General features: G+C 46.2%; 1 protein-coding gene across 1 annotated transcript; it reads left to right on the top strand.

Moving 5' to 3' along the window:
• Positions 1 to 1021: 1021 nt before the first annotated feature.
• On the top strand, positions 1022 to 18524 carry LOC123579823 (signal-regulatory protein beta-1-like). Its single transcript, XM_045443830.1, has 6 exons — positions 1022 to 1091; positions 9603 to 9959; positions 10656 to 10976; positions 11547 to 11885; positions 17103 to 17211; positions 17717 to 18524. Exons 1-6 carry the CDS (start codon positions 1022 to 1024, stop codon positions 17748 to 17750), a joined length of 1230 nt encoding a protein of 409 aa, XP_045299786.1. The 3' UTR covers positions 17751 to 18524.
• Positions 18525 to 18795: the final 271 nt, after the last annotated feature.

The raw sequence follows: 18795 nt of genomic DNA, 5'->3' as shown, positions 1-18795 counted from the left end.
CTACACTTTAAATAAAACTTAAAAAACAAAAAACTACTTTGCCTATAAACCCCAGGGCTAAGTGAACAGCACAGGGAAATACAGTCAACAGTACTGGAATAATGTTACATGATGACAGATGGTGACTATGCATACCATGGTGAGTGTTGCATAATGCATAGAATCATCAAATTACTGTGTTGTGCACCTAAAACTAATACAGCACTGCATGTCAACCCTAAAAATAAAATTTTGTTAAATATTTCCAAAATAAAATTTGCCCTGGCATGAAAAAAAAAGAACTGGACCCATACATAATACGTATTTGGTCAAGAGACGTTTGAAAAATGTGCCAACGCAACTCAATGTGGAAAGGATAGTCTTTACAACAAATGGTGTTGGAACAATTAGATATTCATATGTAGAAAGAAGGAGAAGATTCTTGACTGTTTCCTTATAACATAAACAAAACTTAATATTGTCTAAAGAATATTACTTTATCATAATGTGACTATGCAGTATACACAAAAATACTAAGAACAACTTAATATGATCAATGGATCATAGACGTAAATTGAAAGGCTACCTATAAAACTTCTAGAAGAAACTATAGGAAAAAAACAAAACTGAATTTAATGGCCTTGGTTTAGCATAGACATTTTAGATCAGACACAGGAAGCACAATCTATAAAAGAAAACATTGCTGAAAAGAAAACATTGCTCCATTTGACTTCGGTAATCTCTATACCCAACTTGGGGCCTCAAGAGCGGGGAGAGGCCCCGTGCAGGGAGGAAGCATGATCTCTCCCGGGCCTCTCCACTCTCTCTGAAATGTGACAGGATCCCTCAGCAAGGGAGGCCTTCTCTGCCTGACTTCTATTTCACAATCTAGAAGCAGATTGCTAACTCACAGCCACGTCACCCCATCATGGGCACTTCCTCTTAATCATAGGAGGAGGCAGGCTTTTCCTCTCTACAGAACAGAGGGCCTATTCTCCCCAGCACACACATTTGCACAGGGCAGGATCCCCAGACCTCCACAATGTCAGCCCCTGCCTCGGGGCCCCATCCTCCTTCTTACCTGCTGCTGCCTCTGCTGTTGGAACTCACAGGTAAGCATCCCCTTGAGGTATAATCCCCATTCCCTACCTCCTCAACCTCCCCCTATCCCTGGACCTGAAGGGCCTCCAGGTAAGGACAGGTGTGCTGTGCGGGGCTGCCACAGAAGGCCAAGGACTGGGTGTCATCTGAGAGCAGGAAATCAGGGATGGGAGCATTGTGTGTATGGATCCATCACCTGAAGCTGGTTACCAGCGATATCCAAACAGCGGGTGCTTTCATCAGCCACAAGGACAAGTGTATGTATTAAATTATTTAATGCTCACAACACCCCCGCCTGATAGCTAGGACTGTACTCCTGATCAGCAGATGGAGAAATTCAGGCAAAGAGAGTTAATGGCCCAATGTCAGCTACCTAAGTCAGTGCATCTGCCGGGATTCACGTCCAGGCCACCCAGCTCCACGGTTCATTCTTTCCACCGTGTTATGCTGCTCGGCTTCTCAGTGGAGGCTAACTAAACAAACATCAGAAAATACAGAGAGGGAAACAGAAGAAGAGGCATCACTTACCACACTCCGAGGTCTCCAGAGTTCCAGTTCTGCTGTGTGTCCTCCCAAACTCTGGTTAACGATGTGTTGGGTGATCCTTATGCACCAAATCTTTTACTGAGCTTTCAACATGTATGACAATTTCATGAAATCCTCAAAGTGATCTGTATGCTAGCATGATGGGCCACACTTCATGCATACTTGGGAATGCACTTGTGTGTGTACACGTAGGAGTGGGCATGAGGAAGGGTACACACATGGGCGTGTGCACACACACAGCATATTTGAAAGCGCTTTCCTTACTGTTGCCTTCACATCACGTCCACTCTACATGAAATGTACATCGAACACACGTTTGGTTAGCTGCCTCTCAGCTAGTCACCCTCTTTTTCTACTTCTTTAAACTTACTGCTCACTCTCCACCAAGCTCTTAAGGCAAGTAAACTTCCTTCTGGGTCAAACGATGAGAACTTTGTGTATTACTGCCTTGGTGGTCCTCTTCCATGCTGGATCAGAGTGAAGAGGGGAAAGGGGGATACAAGAAGTGGAGATTCCTGCCTATGCGATCTACACTGGTACTTATATCCTGATCCCAATTATCTAGCATCGGCTGATGCCTCCAGGCCTCAGGAAATCTCGTGCATAATCCCTTTCCAATTTCCTGAGCACTCACCCTGTGCCACACACACTTGGAAATGCACGCGTCTGTTATTTCCTGGGATCTTTGTATCCGAGGTAGACATTTTTGTCCCTTAGCTTACAGATAAGAAAAGTAGGCACAGAAAAGTCCAAGGTCACTCAGTGGTGAAGGCAGGGCTATGGTTTGAACTCAGGCAGTCTGAGTCTAGATCTCACGGGTCTAACCATTGCTCTTCTCAAACCCTGTGGCCCCACATCCATCCCTTGAAGTTTGCAGATCTGCCAGCGGGTGTAGGGAAGGCGATGTGGGTGAGAGCATTTGTGGTTTGCTTCTCTGGGGCTCTTCTGCTTCCTGGGTATATGCAAATGATTGTCTTCACCAAGACATCTTCATGGGACACTCGGCTTCTCATAATTTCCTGAGAAATTCTCCACTGAAAATAGACTCCAAGTTCTCAGAAAGGGATTGCCCTATGCAAATTCACACATTGCATAAATATTGACTGGATAACTACAAGGTGCCAAGAACTGTTACATGAGCTTACGAAGTACTGGTTATTAAAAGAGAGAAAGTAGTGGCCCTCGTGGAAGTTATATCATGATGAACAAAAAGACTGGAAACGATAGATATACCAATTGAGCAAATAACACAACATACCAGAAAGCGATGAGTGTTAGAAGAAACATAATAGTACAGCTGGCTAAGATAATGAGAGACTCTTTAGGGTAGGATGTATTTAAAGAGGCAGCCTGGGGGCACCTGGGTGGCTCAGTGGGTTAAGCGTCGGTTAAGCTCAGACAATGGTCTCACACTCTGTGAGTTCCAGCCCCGCGTCAGGCTCTGTGCTCACAGCTCAGAGCCTGGAGCCCGTTTCGGATTCTGTGTCTCCCTCTCTCTCTGCCTCTCCCCCGATCATGCTCTGTCTCTCCCTGTCTCAAAAATAAATAAAAACATTAAAAAAAAATTTTTTTTAAATAAAGAGGCAGCCTGGGTGGGCATCACTGAGAAGGGAGATTTGAGCAAGATTATAAGAAGGTGGGGGTGTGGGCCATGTGATCTTCTGGAAGAAAAGCCTTCCTGTACAGTATGGGAACAGCATGTGCACATGCCCTGACCCTCCCGCTCTGTTCAAGGATTTGGGCTTTTACTCTGAGTGAAACGGTTGCCATTGCAAAGTTTTGAAGACACAAGTGGCATGATGCGACATGCGTTTTAACTTATTCTAGGATTTGGTTGAGATTAGACTACCACAGGGCATACACAGAAGGAACTAGAGCATTCAAGAGCTTCCTGCATTCGTGCAAACAAGGACATATGGTGTGCACCAAGACAGCAGCCAGGACAGAAAGGGGAAAGAGGTCAGATTGTGGGTGCATGCAGAAGGAGAGACCACAGGATCTCCTGATACACAGGATTTGGGGTGGAAAGAGAGGCTCCCGAGGGTTTGGACCTGAGCGTCGGGGAGAATAAAGGTGCCTCCGCTGAGATGTACAAGGACGTGCTGGAAACCGAGTTCAGTTTGGGACGAGTTAACTGTGAGAAGTTTACCTCTATCGAAGTAAAGTGGTGAGTGGCTGGTCAGACATACAAATCCAGAGTTCAAGGGCAAGGCCTGGGCCACACAGGGAAATATGAGGATTACAGATACACAGATGGCAGAGTTTACACCTCTCCCTGGCTCCTCTTGACCCTCTAATCCCTCTCACCTCCTCCCCCCACCCCCCTGTTCCCTCCATTTCCTTCCCCAAGATGCATGCCTATTTCTTCCCGTTTGTCTTAGCAGTTCGGCTTCCTCACCCCACCTTTCCTCTCCAGACTTACAAATCAAACCACCTGATGCTCTTGGCACACCCAAGACTTGCCTGTGATAGCATGCACCCTCCTTAGGAGGCATGGTTGGTTTCAAATTGTGCTCAGTGCAGGGTTTTACCAGCTCACACTCTGTAAGAGCGAACCACACCTTTTCTCCCTGAGTAGCTAAGAAATAGAAAAGAACACAGGATGTATGTATGTGTGGTTTCCAGTAGCCCTCTCCTCTGATTTATATGCCTGCCTAGTTTTTAGGACACTTCAAGAGGAAGGAAATATTTTGTATTTCTCTATGTCTCGAGAGATTGGCTAGTCACTTAGGCAGTGAAATCCAACTGTAAAGTCTTGCACTTGCAGTGAAATGAATGCCCCCAAAATGACTGTGTCCCTTCAATGTATAACTCCATGTCCCGACATAGGCCACCTCCCACAACTCTTTTCAGAACACGGAAAAATTTGCAGACTACTATTTCCTTTGTTTAGGTGTTCCCATGGTGCTATGTCCTCCTTCAAGGACATGTTTCTCAAATCTACCAGTCCCTGGAACAATACATTTTCTTTGTCCTCGAGCCATTTAGTCCAACTCAAAGGCTCTACATGGGGCGATCACCTTCTCTGAAGCCGTATTTCTAATTATGCTAAACTACACATCATATAAAATCTACCCTCTCACCATTTTTTTTTTAACGTCTTTTTTTTTTTATTTTTGAGACAGAGAGAGACAGAGCACTAACGGGGGAGGGGCAGGAGCATGAACGGGGGAGGGGCAGAGAGAGAGGGAGACACAGAATCGGAAACAGGCTCCAGGCTCCGAGCCATCCGCCCAGAGCCTGATGCGGGGCTCGAACTCACGGACTGTGAGATCGTGACCTGGCTGAAGTCGGATGCTTAACCGACTGCACCACCCAGGCGCCCCGACCCTCTCACCATTTTTAACGGTATAAGCCAGTGGCCTCACGTACATTCACAAAGTTGGGAAGTCAGCACCACTGTGCATTTCAGGAACTTTTTCCACAACCGAAGCAGACACTTTGCATCCATTAACAAGAATTCTCCATTCCGTCTTCCCCCACAGCCACCGATAATCTCTATTTTATTTTTTTGTATCTATGAACCTGTCTCTTGTAGATACTTCATGTAAGTAGAATCATATGCCTGTCCTTTTGTATTTGGCATATTTCACTGAAAGTGATATTTTTTTAGGTTGATCCATTGTATAGTACATATCAGACTCTCACTGCTTATTAAGGTTGAATAGAAGAAGTCCAGTGTATATATCTACATCAACACCTCTTATCCACTCATCTACGGATAGATATGAATTTTTTCTGCTACCTTTTGGTTATCATGAAAAATACTGTTATGAACACGGATGGACAAAGATCTGAGTACACACCAGTAATTTGGGGGGTGTTTGCCTAAGAATGGAACATTCTGATCATATGGTAAATTCTATATTTCAATTTTAGTGAAAACACCAGTTTCCACAGTGACTGCACCATTTTTTATTCCTACCGACGATGTACGATGGTTTCAACTTATCCACAGCTTACCCAATCCTTTTATCCTGATTTTTTATTTTCTTGTATGTATTTGGGTTTTGCTTTATTTTGTTTTTGGTAAAAGCCATTCTCAGGGAAAGTGGTATCTCACTGTGGTTTGGATTTTCATTTTTCTAATGACTAGTGATGTCCAACATCTTTTCATGTGCTTACTCACCACTTGAATATCTTATTTGAGGAAATGTCTATTGGAGTCCTAGGTCCTTTTTCTCAACTGGGCTGTTCATTATTTCGTTGTTGAATTGTACGAGTTCTTTTTATATGCTGGTTATTGATCCTTTCGGAGACATATGCTTTGCAAATATTTCCTCCCATTCTGTGAGTTCTCTTTCACTTTTGATTTTGTCCTCTGCTGCCTGAAAGTTTTGTTTTTGTTTTTTTTTTTTAATTTACTTATTTATTTTAAGAGAGACAGCACAGAAGTAGGGGAGGGACAGAAAGAGAGAGTGACAGACAATGCTAAGCAGGCTCTGCGCCACCAGCACAGAGCCCAATGGAGGGCTTGAATCCATGAACCATGAGCTTATTACCTGAGCCTGAGTTAGGCACATACTGGACTGAGCCATCCAGGGACCCCTGCAACAATTTTTTTTAATTTTCATAAAGTCCATTTCAAATATGTTTTAGTTTGCTATGTTTGCTTTTGGTTTCTTATACAATAAATCATTGCCAAATCCAATATCACAATTTTTCCCTACAGTTTTTTCTCTGAAAATTTGTTTGATTTATTGATTTATTGATTTAGCTCTTGTATTTAGGTCCCTTCATCCAATTTGAGCTCATTGTTCTATACAGAGTACGGTGAGGGTTCAACTTCCTTATTTGGATGTAGATACTCAGTTTTCCCGTGTTTCTTTTCATGTTGAAAAGATCACTCTTTCCCCCACTGAATGGTCTTGGCACTCTTGTTGAAAATCATTTGACCATATATGTGAGGGTTTATTGTTAGGCTCTCCATTCAATTCCATTGCTCTATATCTCTATTCCTTTTCAGTACTACAGTACTCTAATTATTATACTATGTAGTAGGTTTTTAAATCAAGGAGTATGAGTTTCCCAACTATTTTCTTTTCCAGGATTGTTTGGTTATCTGAGACCCTTCAAACTGCGTATGAATTCTAGAATGGGCTTTTCCATTTCGGCAAAAAAAAAAAAAAAAAAAAAAAAAAAAAGTGCCATGGGGGTTTTGATAACAATTGTATTGAATCTGTAGATCGCTTTAGGTAGTATTGACATCTTAACAATATGAAGTCTTCCAATGCACGAACAGAGGAAGTTTTTCCATTTATTTATGTCTTCTTTCATTTCTTTCAGCAAAATTGTTTTACACTTTTTGGTGTACAGCCTTTCATCCCCATGAAAACAATTTACTACTAAGTATGATGTTAGTGCTAGTGGAATTGTTTGCTAATTTCCTTTTTGAATTGGTCACCACTCACTTAGAGAAATGCACTTGAGTCTTGACTGTTGATATTGGTTTTGACTGTTGATATTGGTTTTATTTTTCCTCTAAGATTTTATTTAAACTCAAGATAGTTAACACCCACTGTAGTCTTGGCTTCAGGAGTAAAACCCAGTGATTCATCTCTAACATATGACACCCAGTGCTCATCTCAAAGAGTGATCTCCTTAATTTCCATCACACATTTAACCCATCCCCCCATCTCTCTCCCCTCCAGCAACCTTCAGTATGTTCTCTGTATTTAAGAGTCTCTTATGGTTTGCCTCCCTCTCTCTTTTTATCTCATTTTTCCTTCCCTTCCCCTATGTTCATCTGTTGAGTTTCTCAAATTCCATGTAGGAGTGAGCTCATTTGGTATCTTTGTCTGACTTATTTCACTTGGCATAATACCCTCTAGTTCCATCCATGTCGTCACAAATGGCAAGATTTCATTCTTTTTTTATTTAAATAAAATTTATTGTCAAATTGGTTTCCGTACAACGTCCAGTGCTCATGCAACAAGTGCCCGTATTCATATACATTGTATTATAGTATTTACTATGTATATTGTAGGTCACTATATAGTATATATATTAGTGTATTATATGTATATAGTATTATATACATTGCATGTATGTATGTATGTGTGTGTGTGTGTGTATATATACACACACACACACACACATGTATGTATATATATACACACACATACCACATCTTCTTTATCCATTCATCAGTTGATGGATACTTTGGCTCTTTCCATAACTTGGCTATTGTTGACAGTGCTGCTATAAACATTGGGATTCATAAGCCCCTTTGATTCAGCATTTTTGTATCCTTTGGATCAATACCTAGTAGTGCAATTTCTGGGTCATAAGGTAGTGCTATGATTAATTTTTTTTTACGTACCTCCATATTGTTTTCTAAGGTGGCCACACCAGTCTGGATTCCCACCGACAGTGCAAAAGGGTTCCCCTCTGTTGTTGTTTTTTTTTTTTTTTCACATTTTATTTGTATATAGCATAGAGATACTACTCCTTTTTATTTCCTTCATTCTGCTACCTTCTGGTTTATTTTTCCTCTTCTTTTTCTGATTTCTCAAGGTCCATAGTTGTTAACTGAATTGTGATCTTTCCTCTCTTTAAATGTAGGCATTACAGCCATAAATTTCCCTCTAGAGCTGCTTTCATCGCAGACTGTAGTTTGGGGAAGTTGTGTTTCCATTTTCATTCATCTCAAGGTGTTCTCTAAATTCCCTTGTGATTCCTTTTTGCTTAAGTTTTTATTTTTTAAGAAGGAGTTGTTTTGTTTCTATATATTTGAGAATGTCCAGTTTCTGGTTCTGTTGTTGATTTCTCATTTTATTTCACAAACTATTTCACCAGTTCACTGCTTGAAAAGACTTTCTTCCAGATTCCAGTAAGTTGCCTGCTTCTTAGCCTGTATAACAATGGTTCATACAAAGGTTTTTTATAGTAACTGGTTTCTGTAATACTCTGTGGATACATATGTGGTAAAAAGAACAATATCCCCCCTCAAAGAAGTCCATATTATAATACCTAGAACCTGTGAATAGTTTTCTCTTACATGGCAAAAGAGATTTTGCCGCAGTGATTAACTCAAGACTATTAAATGGGGAGATTATCCGAGATTATCAAAGTGGCCCAAATATATTCACAAGAGTCCTTATAAGAATGAGGCATGGAAATCAAAGTTAAAGAAGGACAGGTGACAAGATAGGCAAGAATCTGGAGTGATTGGAAGATGGGAAACCATGAGAAAAAGATTGTGGGCAGCTTCTAGAATTTGGAAAGACAAAGACAATAACTCCAGAAGAAACGCAGCTCAGCTGACCCTTGATTTTAACCCAGCAACACCAATTTTGGACTTCTGACCTCAAGAATTGGAAGATAATAAACTTCTGTAGGTTTTGGCATTAAGTTTTTAAAAGTGTTGCAATAGCATTCAGAAACTAAAATGATTACGATATGAGGGGGAAAAAACCACCTATTTTTGAATGTTTTACTTCTTATGAAACTACATGCTTATGGAGTGTTTAAAGCTCTGCCCATCACTGTCTCTCAAGCATCCAGGCTGCTGAGACAGACCCCAGCATGTACACGTGCTTGTGAAGGAGGGAAGTTGATCCATAGAGGTTCCAGAAGTTAAACACACAGCCCAGAAACTACATCCATCACTTCCTCTCACACACAATGGTCTAAAGAAGTCTCACGGCCCCACCTAATGCAAGAGACCAGAAAGTGTAACACCCCAAGGGGCCAGAACACAGACATGCAGGATCATTTGGCGAAGCACGACGCTTTCAGAGAGGGCTGGGGCCGTCCGCCTGCCGTGTGCCACAAAACTGAATCTCTCTGTGTTTTGCTTTCCTCCTCTGTAACAGGGTCCCGTGTGACAGGTTCATCGCGAGGGCTACATGCCCTGTACACGCAGCGGGCTGGGCTCACGGTGTGCACTCAGTGAAAGCTGTTTTGGATAAACACTTGAGCAGACGGACAGGATCAAACAAGGATCATAAGTAGCTGTTTTGTTCTCCCTCCAGGTGTGGCAGGTGAGGCGGAACTGCGGGTGATCCAGCCCGAGAAGTCGGTGTCTGTGGCAGCCGGACAGACGGCCACTCTTCACTGCACCCTGACCTCCCTGCAGCCCGCTGGGAAGGTCGAGTGGTTCAGGGGCACAGGGCCAGGCCGGGAGTTAATCTTCAGTTTCAGAGGAGACCCTCACTCCCCTCGAGTAACAAATGTTTCAGACGCCACAAGGAGAAACAACACGGACTTTTCCATCCGCATCAGTAACATCACCCCAGAAGACACGGGAACCTACTACTGCGTGAAGTTCCAGAAAGGGAACCCCGATGTGGAGTTTAAGTCTGGACCAGGCACCCAGGTCACCGTGAGCGGTGAGTATCGCTCCGTCCCCTGGTTGTGACGGCAAGTCAGTAAGAATGGCCTCCACTGTCTGAGCAACAGATAAGGATCAGGTGCTTTGGCGGGTGCCCCTGAATGAGCCCCTTCCACGGATCAGGAAAGTTGAGGCCTGGAGAGGTTGTGCTATTTGCTGAAGGCCCCACGGCTGCTAAACGGTGGGAAAATCTGGAACCGCGGTCTGCAGGTTCCCAGCTCTTCCCTTTTTCAATCCTGACCAGCCCTCTGGTTCCCAGGGTGAGAGACTGAAAGTCTGGGAGACATGCTAGTCACAAGGCCCATCCTCACATCTGCCTCCAAATAGCACTCATGTCGATGTGTCCAGAATCCTCTACACTCGGCATTTACTAAGCACCTGCTATGTGCAAGCTCTGTTCTGGGTACTGTAGGAGGAGGAGGTGGACACCGAGAGTGACACCCACCAGAAATGTCCTTCCGGTGCCCAGATTGGTAGGAAGTCCCCTGGGAGAGAAGACAAGGGGGACTTTGAACTTAGGCTGGAATTGCACGCGGGCCCTGCCCCTGACTCAGTCAGTCTCCGACACCGCCCTCCCAACACTATCAGCAGGGCTAAAAAATAATCCATGCGAGGGTTCTGCACAGTGTCACATGCCTGTCGTTGCTGAGGATGACCAGAGTCATGCTTACTCTCGTAAATGCTCCTCTTGTAGCCAAACCCTCTCCCCCCGTGGTGTCGGGCCCCACGGCCAGGGCCACACCTGAGCAGACTGTGAGCTTCACCTGCGAGTCCCACGGCTTCTCCCCCAGAAACGTCACCCTGAAATGGTTCAAAAACGGGAAGGAGCTGGCAGCCTCCCAGACCACCGTGGACCCAGAGGGAGACAGCGCTTCCTACAGCATCTTCAGCACAACCACGCTGCCGCTGGCCCCGGGGGACGTTCGCTCCCAGGTCATCTGCGAGGTGGCCCACGTGACCCTGCAGGGGGGCCCTCCTCTTCGTGGGACTGCCAACTTGTCCGAGACCCTCCGAGGTAGATGCCCGTCACCCCCGGCCCAAGCCCAGCTGCGGCCCCCAAGCCTCCCAGCCTGCCCCTCCCCCACTCCGTGCTCCCGGCCTTCCATCCCCTGGAACCTGCCTCCTGACGGACCCTCCCAACCACCGGGCACCCAGGGGTACCGTCACCTCCTCCTGTTTTAACGGCAGTTCCGGGTGAACACCTACCGTGCTAGGTAGTTTGATTTACTTTCCCATAGCCACTCCAATTATTGAGCACCTACTGTAATCCAGCCACTGTGTGCTTGGTGATTTCATGGATTTTGCTAGTTATTCGATTCCAAATGCATGCTGGGGGCTCGATTTCACTCATCATTACCCTAATAGGAGCTACCAGTAGGTACCTTGAGCACCTACTGTGTCTGGGCACTGTGCTTAGGGATTTCATTCGCATGCAAAGACTACCCTCAGTGTTTGAGCACCAGCTGTATGCCTAGCACTGATCTGGGTGATTCCCTTGCTGCATGGGGGGAGCTAAGTTCTGGAGCCCCTCCCTGGTGATGTGTCTGTTCCATGAGGTCAGAGCTTCTGCTCGGTGCTGTTTCAGTTCCACCCACCTTGGAGGTTGCCCAGCAACCCGTGACAGGGGACCAGGTGAAGGTCATTTGCCAAGTGAAGAAGTTCTACCCCCAGCGCCTCCAGCTGACCTGGTTGGAGAACGGAAACGTGTCCCGAACAGAAACGGCCTCGACGGCCTCGAACCTCATAGAGAACAAGGATGGGACCTTTAACTGGACGAGCTGGCTCCTGGTGAATTTATCCGCCCACAGGGAAGATGTGGTTTTCACCTGCCAGGTGCAGCATGACGGGCAGCCCGCGGTCACCAAAAACCATACCCTTGTGGTCTCTGCCCACCAGAAGGACCAGGAAGCCCATACGACCCACGGTGAGTCTGAGATGCCAACTGACCTGGCACTTTAAATTCTATCTTTTCTTTTTTTATGTGAAAAGCAGTCATTCATGCCTATTATAGAATAATCTAGAGGTCTACAGACATAAAGTAGAATTTTGATATGAGCTTCCCTCCCCAAAGCTCGTGCTCCAAGAGTGACCACTGTTAAGATTTTGGTACATAGCTTTTTAGATCTTTTGACAGAAACATGCATTAGAGAAGGAAACAACAGAGGGAGGGAGATGATCTTGTCGCTAGCATCCTGCCTCCTGCACCTTCACCCGACAGTAATTATGTCACCACGCCAGGCCAGCCACCTCCTCCTTCTGTTCGTTCTCACCTGGGCTTCATATCGATCCTTCTTACACCCTTCTATCCCCTTCTCAGCAAAGGTCTGCACTTGCCACTCTGAAATTCTGGACGGGAACCCTGAGGACAGAGTGTTGAGTCTGGACCAGACTCCCTGGTGACCATGGGTGCTCACAGCACAAACCACCTTTGTCCCCTGCTTTGGGACAACAGGCCAGCAATAATCATGATTACTCACTGCACATTTACTTGATGCCAATTCCAGTTCATTTCTGGTCTTCTTCCTGCTACAACCACCCTGGGAGCTTGGAAGTTTACAGGACCGACTCAGGGAGCAATGGGGGACAGATGGAGAAGATGTCCTGCCCTTAGTCCAGGTGATGGGCTAAACGAATCGAGAGAAACCTGAGTCCCCGAGGACAGGGACCACCAGCCTATATGACAAACATGTTAGAGATAACAGCTGGGCATTGTCCCAAGGACCTACAGGTCCCCTTTCTATGACCAAATTATATCTTATCTGGCTCTTACAATATATGGAGGAGTTTGAGCCATGTTTCCAGGAGTCTTTGTTCCAGAAGACCTTTCAAAGGCCCATTTCCTTCTAACATACCCCATGACACTGTCCTCATTGCTGGGTCAACACTGGGTCACCGAGTGTCCGTGACCCCGCCAACTAGGAGAGGAGAGATAGGAAGGGGAGAACAACTTCTCTTAACACTAGAGGTACTGCCTAACTGCGTCCACTAATGACTCAGTCATGGATGCACATCCGGTTGCAAATGGAGTCCATAATTGTGTGGTCATGTGATTAATGACTTTCGTTTTTCAACAAAGCCAGTACCATTACATACTTTGTAAAATTAACAGTAATTTCCCACTATCAGCTAAAATGGAACCTATGTTCAGATTTTCCAAAATTTCTTCTAAGACTTATTCTGTGTACCAAACTTGGTTTTCTTTCATCTCGAAATGCTTGCAAAAACTTTCCTGTGAAACCACATGGGACTCCACAATTCCTTTTTACATATACATATATATATGTATATATATATATATATATATATATATATATATATACATATGGATATGGATATATGGATATATATATACAGAGAGAGAGAGTATGAATACCTAGGGCTACTCAAATTCTTCATTTCATATTGGATGCTTGCGGATGCTTGAGGAAGCTGGTCCATTTTCTTGAGTTGTCCAATTTCTATCCACAGAGTTCTCATCGTATTACCTTGGTATCGTTTTGATGTCTGTAGGCTCTGTAGTGATATCATATTTCTTTCCTGATATCAGAACTACTTGCCTTTTTTTTCATTGTCAGAATTACTAGAAGTTTTTCCATTTTATTGATCTTTTCCACAAACTCTTTTGTTTTGGTGATTTCCTCCATTGTGTATTTTCAATTTCATTGTTTTTTCTCCTCTTTTTTTCCCCATTCTGCTTGACTGGGGTTTATTTTGCTCCTCCTCATTTTTTGAAATGGGAGCTAGGATGATTGATACCAGTCTTTCTTTGTTTGAATGCCACACCTGGACTTCCTTCTGCACTTGGGGAGTCAGGAGTGTGGAGCCAGGATACCTGGTGCTGTGTTCTTCCAGACTGCAGGCATCTAGGCTGCCTGACTTCCTCTTCCACCTTTCAGAGTCCTCCTATTCTTGGACCTCATATGATTTCCAGGGGTCAGTCTTATACTGAACCAGGAAGGCAGGAAGAGGCAAATCAACACCACCTCTTCTGGACTGGCCTGGGTTAGGTTTTTAGTCTTTGGCCTTGCACTAGAACTCATACCAAGGCTGTTACTTCTGGTGCTTCCAGTGTGCCTGAACTAGCAAACTTGCTTGTGTGCTAAGACCGGAAATGGACATTAGGGTTGTCTGGGTTGGAGAGCTGGATGCCTATGTGACCCTGCTGCACCAGGATGCCACAGCCTCCCCTGGGCATCCCAGGGCTCCAGTCACTGTGATAATTGGCCCAACGGGTTGGAATAAGAATGCACATCTTTCGGTTCACGTTTATGGTATTGAGGTATTTTATAACACTTCTAGTTTAAGAGACCTCTGTTCTCTCAGTATAGCATCACCGGGTATGTTAAAGGGGTTGGTTGGCCGGTTTGGGCTCTTGGAGGAGAGAGGTTCTGAGTCCTCTGATCTTTCTGTTCTTCTTTCAGGATGCCACGTGTGCCTGTCCCATTTTTCCTTCTTCCCTTCACCACTCAACTTTGAAACAGCACCTCTTGAATCTCGTTTGTCTTTCCCCCAAAGTTATGCATTTTAAATCATGCCTGCCCCCTTTATGCACATCTATCTTTTTAAATTTCCCTGACTCCCTGCATCAGGTTCCTATTGCTGCTGTAATCATTAGCACACGCTTAGTGGCTTCAAACAACACAATTTTTTTCCTCCACTTCTAGAGGCAGAAAGTCTACAATGAGTTGGCAGGGCTGCATTCCATCTGGGGGAACAGGGGGAGAGTCTGTGTCCTTGCTGTTCCAGCTCCTAGGGTCCCGTTCCGGACTACCCTCTGCTGCGGTCAATATGCCGCCTGCTCCCACTCTCCTGCCTCCCTCCTTCACTTGTAAAGGTCTCTGTGATTCTGTTGGCTCCACTCCGATAGTCCAAGATAATGACCCACTCAAGACCATAGCTGGTTACCACACAGTCTACCTTGCCATGTCAGGGACCACAGACTCTGGGGAATCTGGGCCAACCGTCTTAAGTCAGGCAGATTTTGAAACTATTTTCTGTGATCTGTGTCCTGATGTGCAGGACACATTTCCAATATTTTCTCATTGAAGTTGGATTTAATATTGGCAGTAGGATTTCTGAAAAACTCTCCGGCATCTTGTATAACTGCCCTTGTCTTCTTCACCTGCCCTTTCCTATGGCTGGTGAGGGTGGGAGGGCAGCAGTGTAAGATATTGTGCCTTCAGATTGTGTGATATTTCCCTTTTGTCTCCCAGACATTTTGGAGTTTGGCCATTGCTCTTCAAGGACTTCTGAAAGCCAGGTCTCCATAGAATTTTCTGTCCTGTTATTGTTTCTTCTTTGGGTTCAGAAGCTGTATTCAGAGATGAGTAGCTAAGCTGCTGCCTTGTCCTCAGCAGACACAAGTGCCCTGAGGGCTTTGAATGCCTTGTCCCCAAAGTCCCTATCCCACATCAGTACTTGTCTCCCGTATTTCCCCATCACGGCCCTGTTCTAGCAGAGCAGTATACTGAAGCTGAGAATTCAATCCTCTTTGTAGCACCAATATTCTTATAATTATGTCGGACCCAATTATGTCCTCAGCTTTTTCTGCCCTCGGGATCTAATAGGTGGGAGTCTACAATGTTGCCCAAAAGTCCTCTTTCACACATGACCTATCATGAGAGATCAACCAGTCTGAGTTCTGCATTGTCTTTCCCTGAAGGGTTGATGCTCAGCATCACTCATCCACCCAATAGTTCTTACAATTCCCAACCGATTTCCAGATTACCAGGTTACCCCCCACCTCTACTTACTCCATCTCAGGTCACCACTGTGAGCTTTTAGCAGTGACAATAGCAGGGAAAGCTGGGACCTTCCCCTGTTCCTCTGCCTGCCAGGCAGGGGACCTCTTGGCCAGCCAGCTGATTGAGACCCAGGTCGGTATCTGCACATTAGAGCTGGGTTTCCAGACCCCTCCCAGACAAACTCCGCAGGTCAACTGTATTGGGAAGCAAACTCTAACATCATATGAGAAGGGAGAAACCTCACTGTGGTGTGGTGCCCATTCACAGGTATGAGTTAGAGAAGGAGGCAAGACTGGCAAAAGGAGATATTGAACACAGTGCAGCACAGAAAAGTCATACTTGCACAGAGAACAGGCGAACTGGATGCTATTTTTGACTTGTTTTAAATGGAGCGGAGGGGCAAAACCTCTGTACCCCAACTTCCTCCAGTCCTCTGCTGCACGCTGCCCTCTGGAGCAGGTGCAAACATGGGCAATGCAGCTTTTGCAACTGAGAAAACATTCCAGAGGGCCACCCAGCTGAGACCTGCCGTCCCCCGACACACCAGGGGTAAAAATGGTGGGTCTTTGCTCCTTCCTCTAAGATTATTCCATATATCAAAAACGTATTTGAATTTCTTGATGTAAATCTAAGAGCAAAATCCAGTCACTGTAAAAAGGCAAAGAATCTGAAGTCATGCATGCAGACCCAATGATCTACGTGCAAAAGAACGATGTTATTACCTGATGTTGGTACTGGGGTCCAGGGGCGCGGGATGGTGTTTGAAGCCCCTCCCAGGTTAAGACCCCATTTCCTTTCCTAACCAGGGTGTTCTCCAGCCAGCAGGTCTTGTGACGTCAGGCCACCCCGAGGGCTCCCTCAGCACAAGAACATGGGGTCATCGAGGCTCGCGTGTGGAACAAAGAAGGGCAGACTTGCACCTTGCTCACCTTGACACTGTCCTTCCTCTACTTGAGGCCAGGCTGACATTCGTTCCTATGACCCTGAGAGGTTGGACTGTCCTAGTCCAAACACAAGGTCTCAGATTCATCCTAAGGACAGCACAGTCCCACTCATCTTGTGACCCTCAGTAAACTATGAGCCTGTTCCCTCCTCAGAAGAGAGTGTCAGACCTGCCCCATTGGGTGTGGGGAACAAGTCAGCAAACCTCACTTACATGTTACTGAGTGCTCATGTCTCCAGCTCTTCCCTCAGGAAGGACACCCAGTAGCCTGAGCAGAGGTGAGCAAGATGAGGTACTTCTTATCCTGAATTCTGCCTCGAGCCTCTCACAGGGGAAATTCATGAGCTTCAGAGCATAGATGGAAGCAGGTTCCCTCAGATGGAGTAAGTCGAGGCCCCTGGGAGTGGACTCCTGGATCCCTCTCTGATGCTGCCTCCTGTCCCTTCATTTCCAGATCGAGAGCTGTCCACTCCACTCCTGGTGGCTCTCTTCCTGGGCCCCAAGCTGCTGCTGCTCGTCTCTGTCTCTGCCATCTATGGCCACAGGAAGCAATGGATTCACTGGTGAGATATGGACAAGGAGGGCAGGGCCAGGTCAGTCTCAGAAGGAGCCAGGTCAGTGGAAGGGCAGCCCACAGGTCACACAGGGTCAGCGCCCACCTGGAATAAAGGGCAAGTGACGCACCTCCCTTCATACCCTCTGGAGCCTCAGGGATCCCTCTGGGAGGTTCCCAACTCCCAGGATGACTATTGGGCCCTGTAAGAGGTGGATGGGGTCAAGGGCTATGAAACGATGTACAGAGAGACCTACAGCTTCCGGGAAGGGAGTGGGCTAAGTGAGCAACACCTGGGTGGGAAACCCCACAGAAACCATCTCTAGATTATTTGGGCGCAAGGTGTCCACATTTAGAGGAATGCTGACAGGTGCCCGCTGGCTGCTCTGAGGACGGCTCCCGCTCTGACCCTCCGTGGGACAGACTGGAAAGGATGGGGAAGGGGTATCAGGACCTAGGGAAGAAGCCTGAGGAGGCACAGTCCATGTCAGGGACTTTCTGCACTCTCACTACAGGTGTCCCGGGAGGAAAACAGCACCGAGGACATAGGAGACACGTGGAGAACATTTCTGGAATGATGAGCAGATACTGAAACGTGAACATGGGTCCACGGCTCCTTCCTTCCTCCCCTGCTACATGCCATCCTCGGTCTCTGCTGCCTCCTTCCTTCCCTGAGGGGCCCAGCCTGAGACAAGGAACAACTAGAAGCTTCCACAACCCTGCCCCAGATGCCTGCTTCCCCAGAGACCCAAATGCCCACAGTTCCTGCTGTTCCTCCTCAAAGACCTCGATGCCCCCAGAGCTGGGTCTTCACACCTATTCTGGAGCAGGGGCCATGGGAACGTCTGTGGAGACTGACACATGGATATCTTACTAGAATGAGAGAAGCAAGTCCTGGTACACACCCCAGTCTATCTCTCATCCATCTTCTGGGGACGGTGGTCATGAACTACACATTCAAGTCCATGCTCCAACAGGTTATTCCTGCCAAACCCCCGTCTCCCCAGCCTTGGTAAGGTTCTTCAATCCCTCTTAAATATAAACGAATCCCATCCTGGTTTGAAGGGGAAAAAAGGATCCTCCTTCCTCTTTGCCTACCCGCCCTATCCCTCAATCCCAGAGAGAAGATTCCCTCCTCTCCCTGTGATGGGAACACTGGCTCTTCTGTCACCTTCATCCTTTCCAACCCCCCTGCTCATGTACACACGCTGGCAGTACAGAAGACAGGAGCCTTCCTTGATTTCCTTCTTTATATCCCATTTCAAATCTGCCTTCCTAATGTATGTCCAGCGACCAGACGGTGTTAAACCATCTACGTCTGGACAGAAAAAGAAGCCCAATTTGTGGTGCTTGTCCACCTCTGTGGCGTCTACACTCCCAACGTGGCCAATTTCAAGCTGCCAACAGTGGAACAACTAGCTTGCAAAATTCCTGGAAAGCTCTCAGGAGCGAGGGCAAGCCTCCTCCCGCCCACCAGGCAGCTCCACCCAGCACCTGCACACTGCTCGCTCCCAGGCTGTCCCCTGGTCCCGGCCACCAGCATCCCTTCCTGGACCATTGCCGCGTCCCTAACAGACTCTCCGGGTTCAGTCAC

Source organism: Leopardus geoffroyi, chromosome A3, assembly GCF_018350155.1.
Source record: "Leopardus geoffroyi isolate Oge1 chromosome A3, O.geoffroyi_Oge1_pat1.0, whole genome shotgun sequence".
Classification (NCBI taxonomy): domain Eukaryota; kingdom Metazoa; phylum Chordata; class Mammalia; order Carnivora; family Felidae; genus Leopardus; species Leopardus geoffroyi.
The sequence above is the reverse complement of the archived record's forward strand: the minus strand, read 5'-3'. Positions and strand labels throughout refer to the sequence as shown.

Excerpts from the sequence above, each read along its gene's own strand:
- LOC123579823 (XM_045443830.1), top strand. The coding sequence starts at position 1,022 with ATGTCAGCCCCTGCCTCGGGGCCCCATCCTCCTTCTTACCTGCTGCTG. Across the intron at positions 9,960-10,655 it reads CACCCAGGTCACCGTGAGCG|CCAAACCCTCTCCCCCCGTG; the intron begins GTGAGTATCGCT and ends CTCCTCTTGTAG. Across the intron at positions 17,212-17,716 it reads AGGAAGCAATGGATTCACTG|GTGTCCCGGGAGGAAAACAG; the intron begins GTGAGATATGGA and ends CTCTCACTACAG.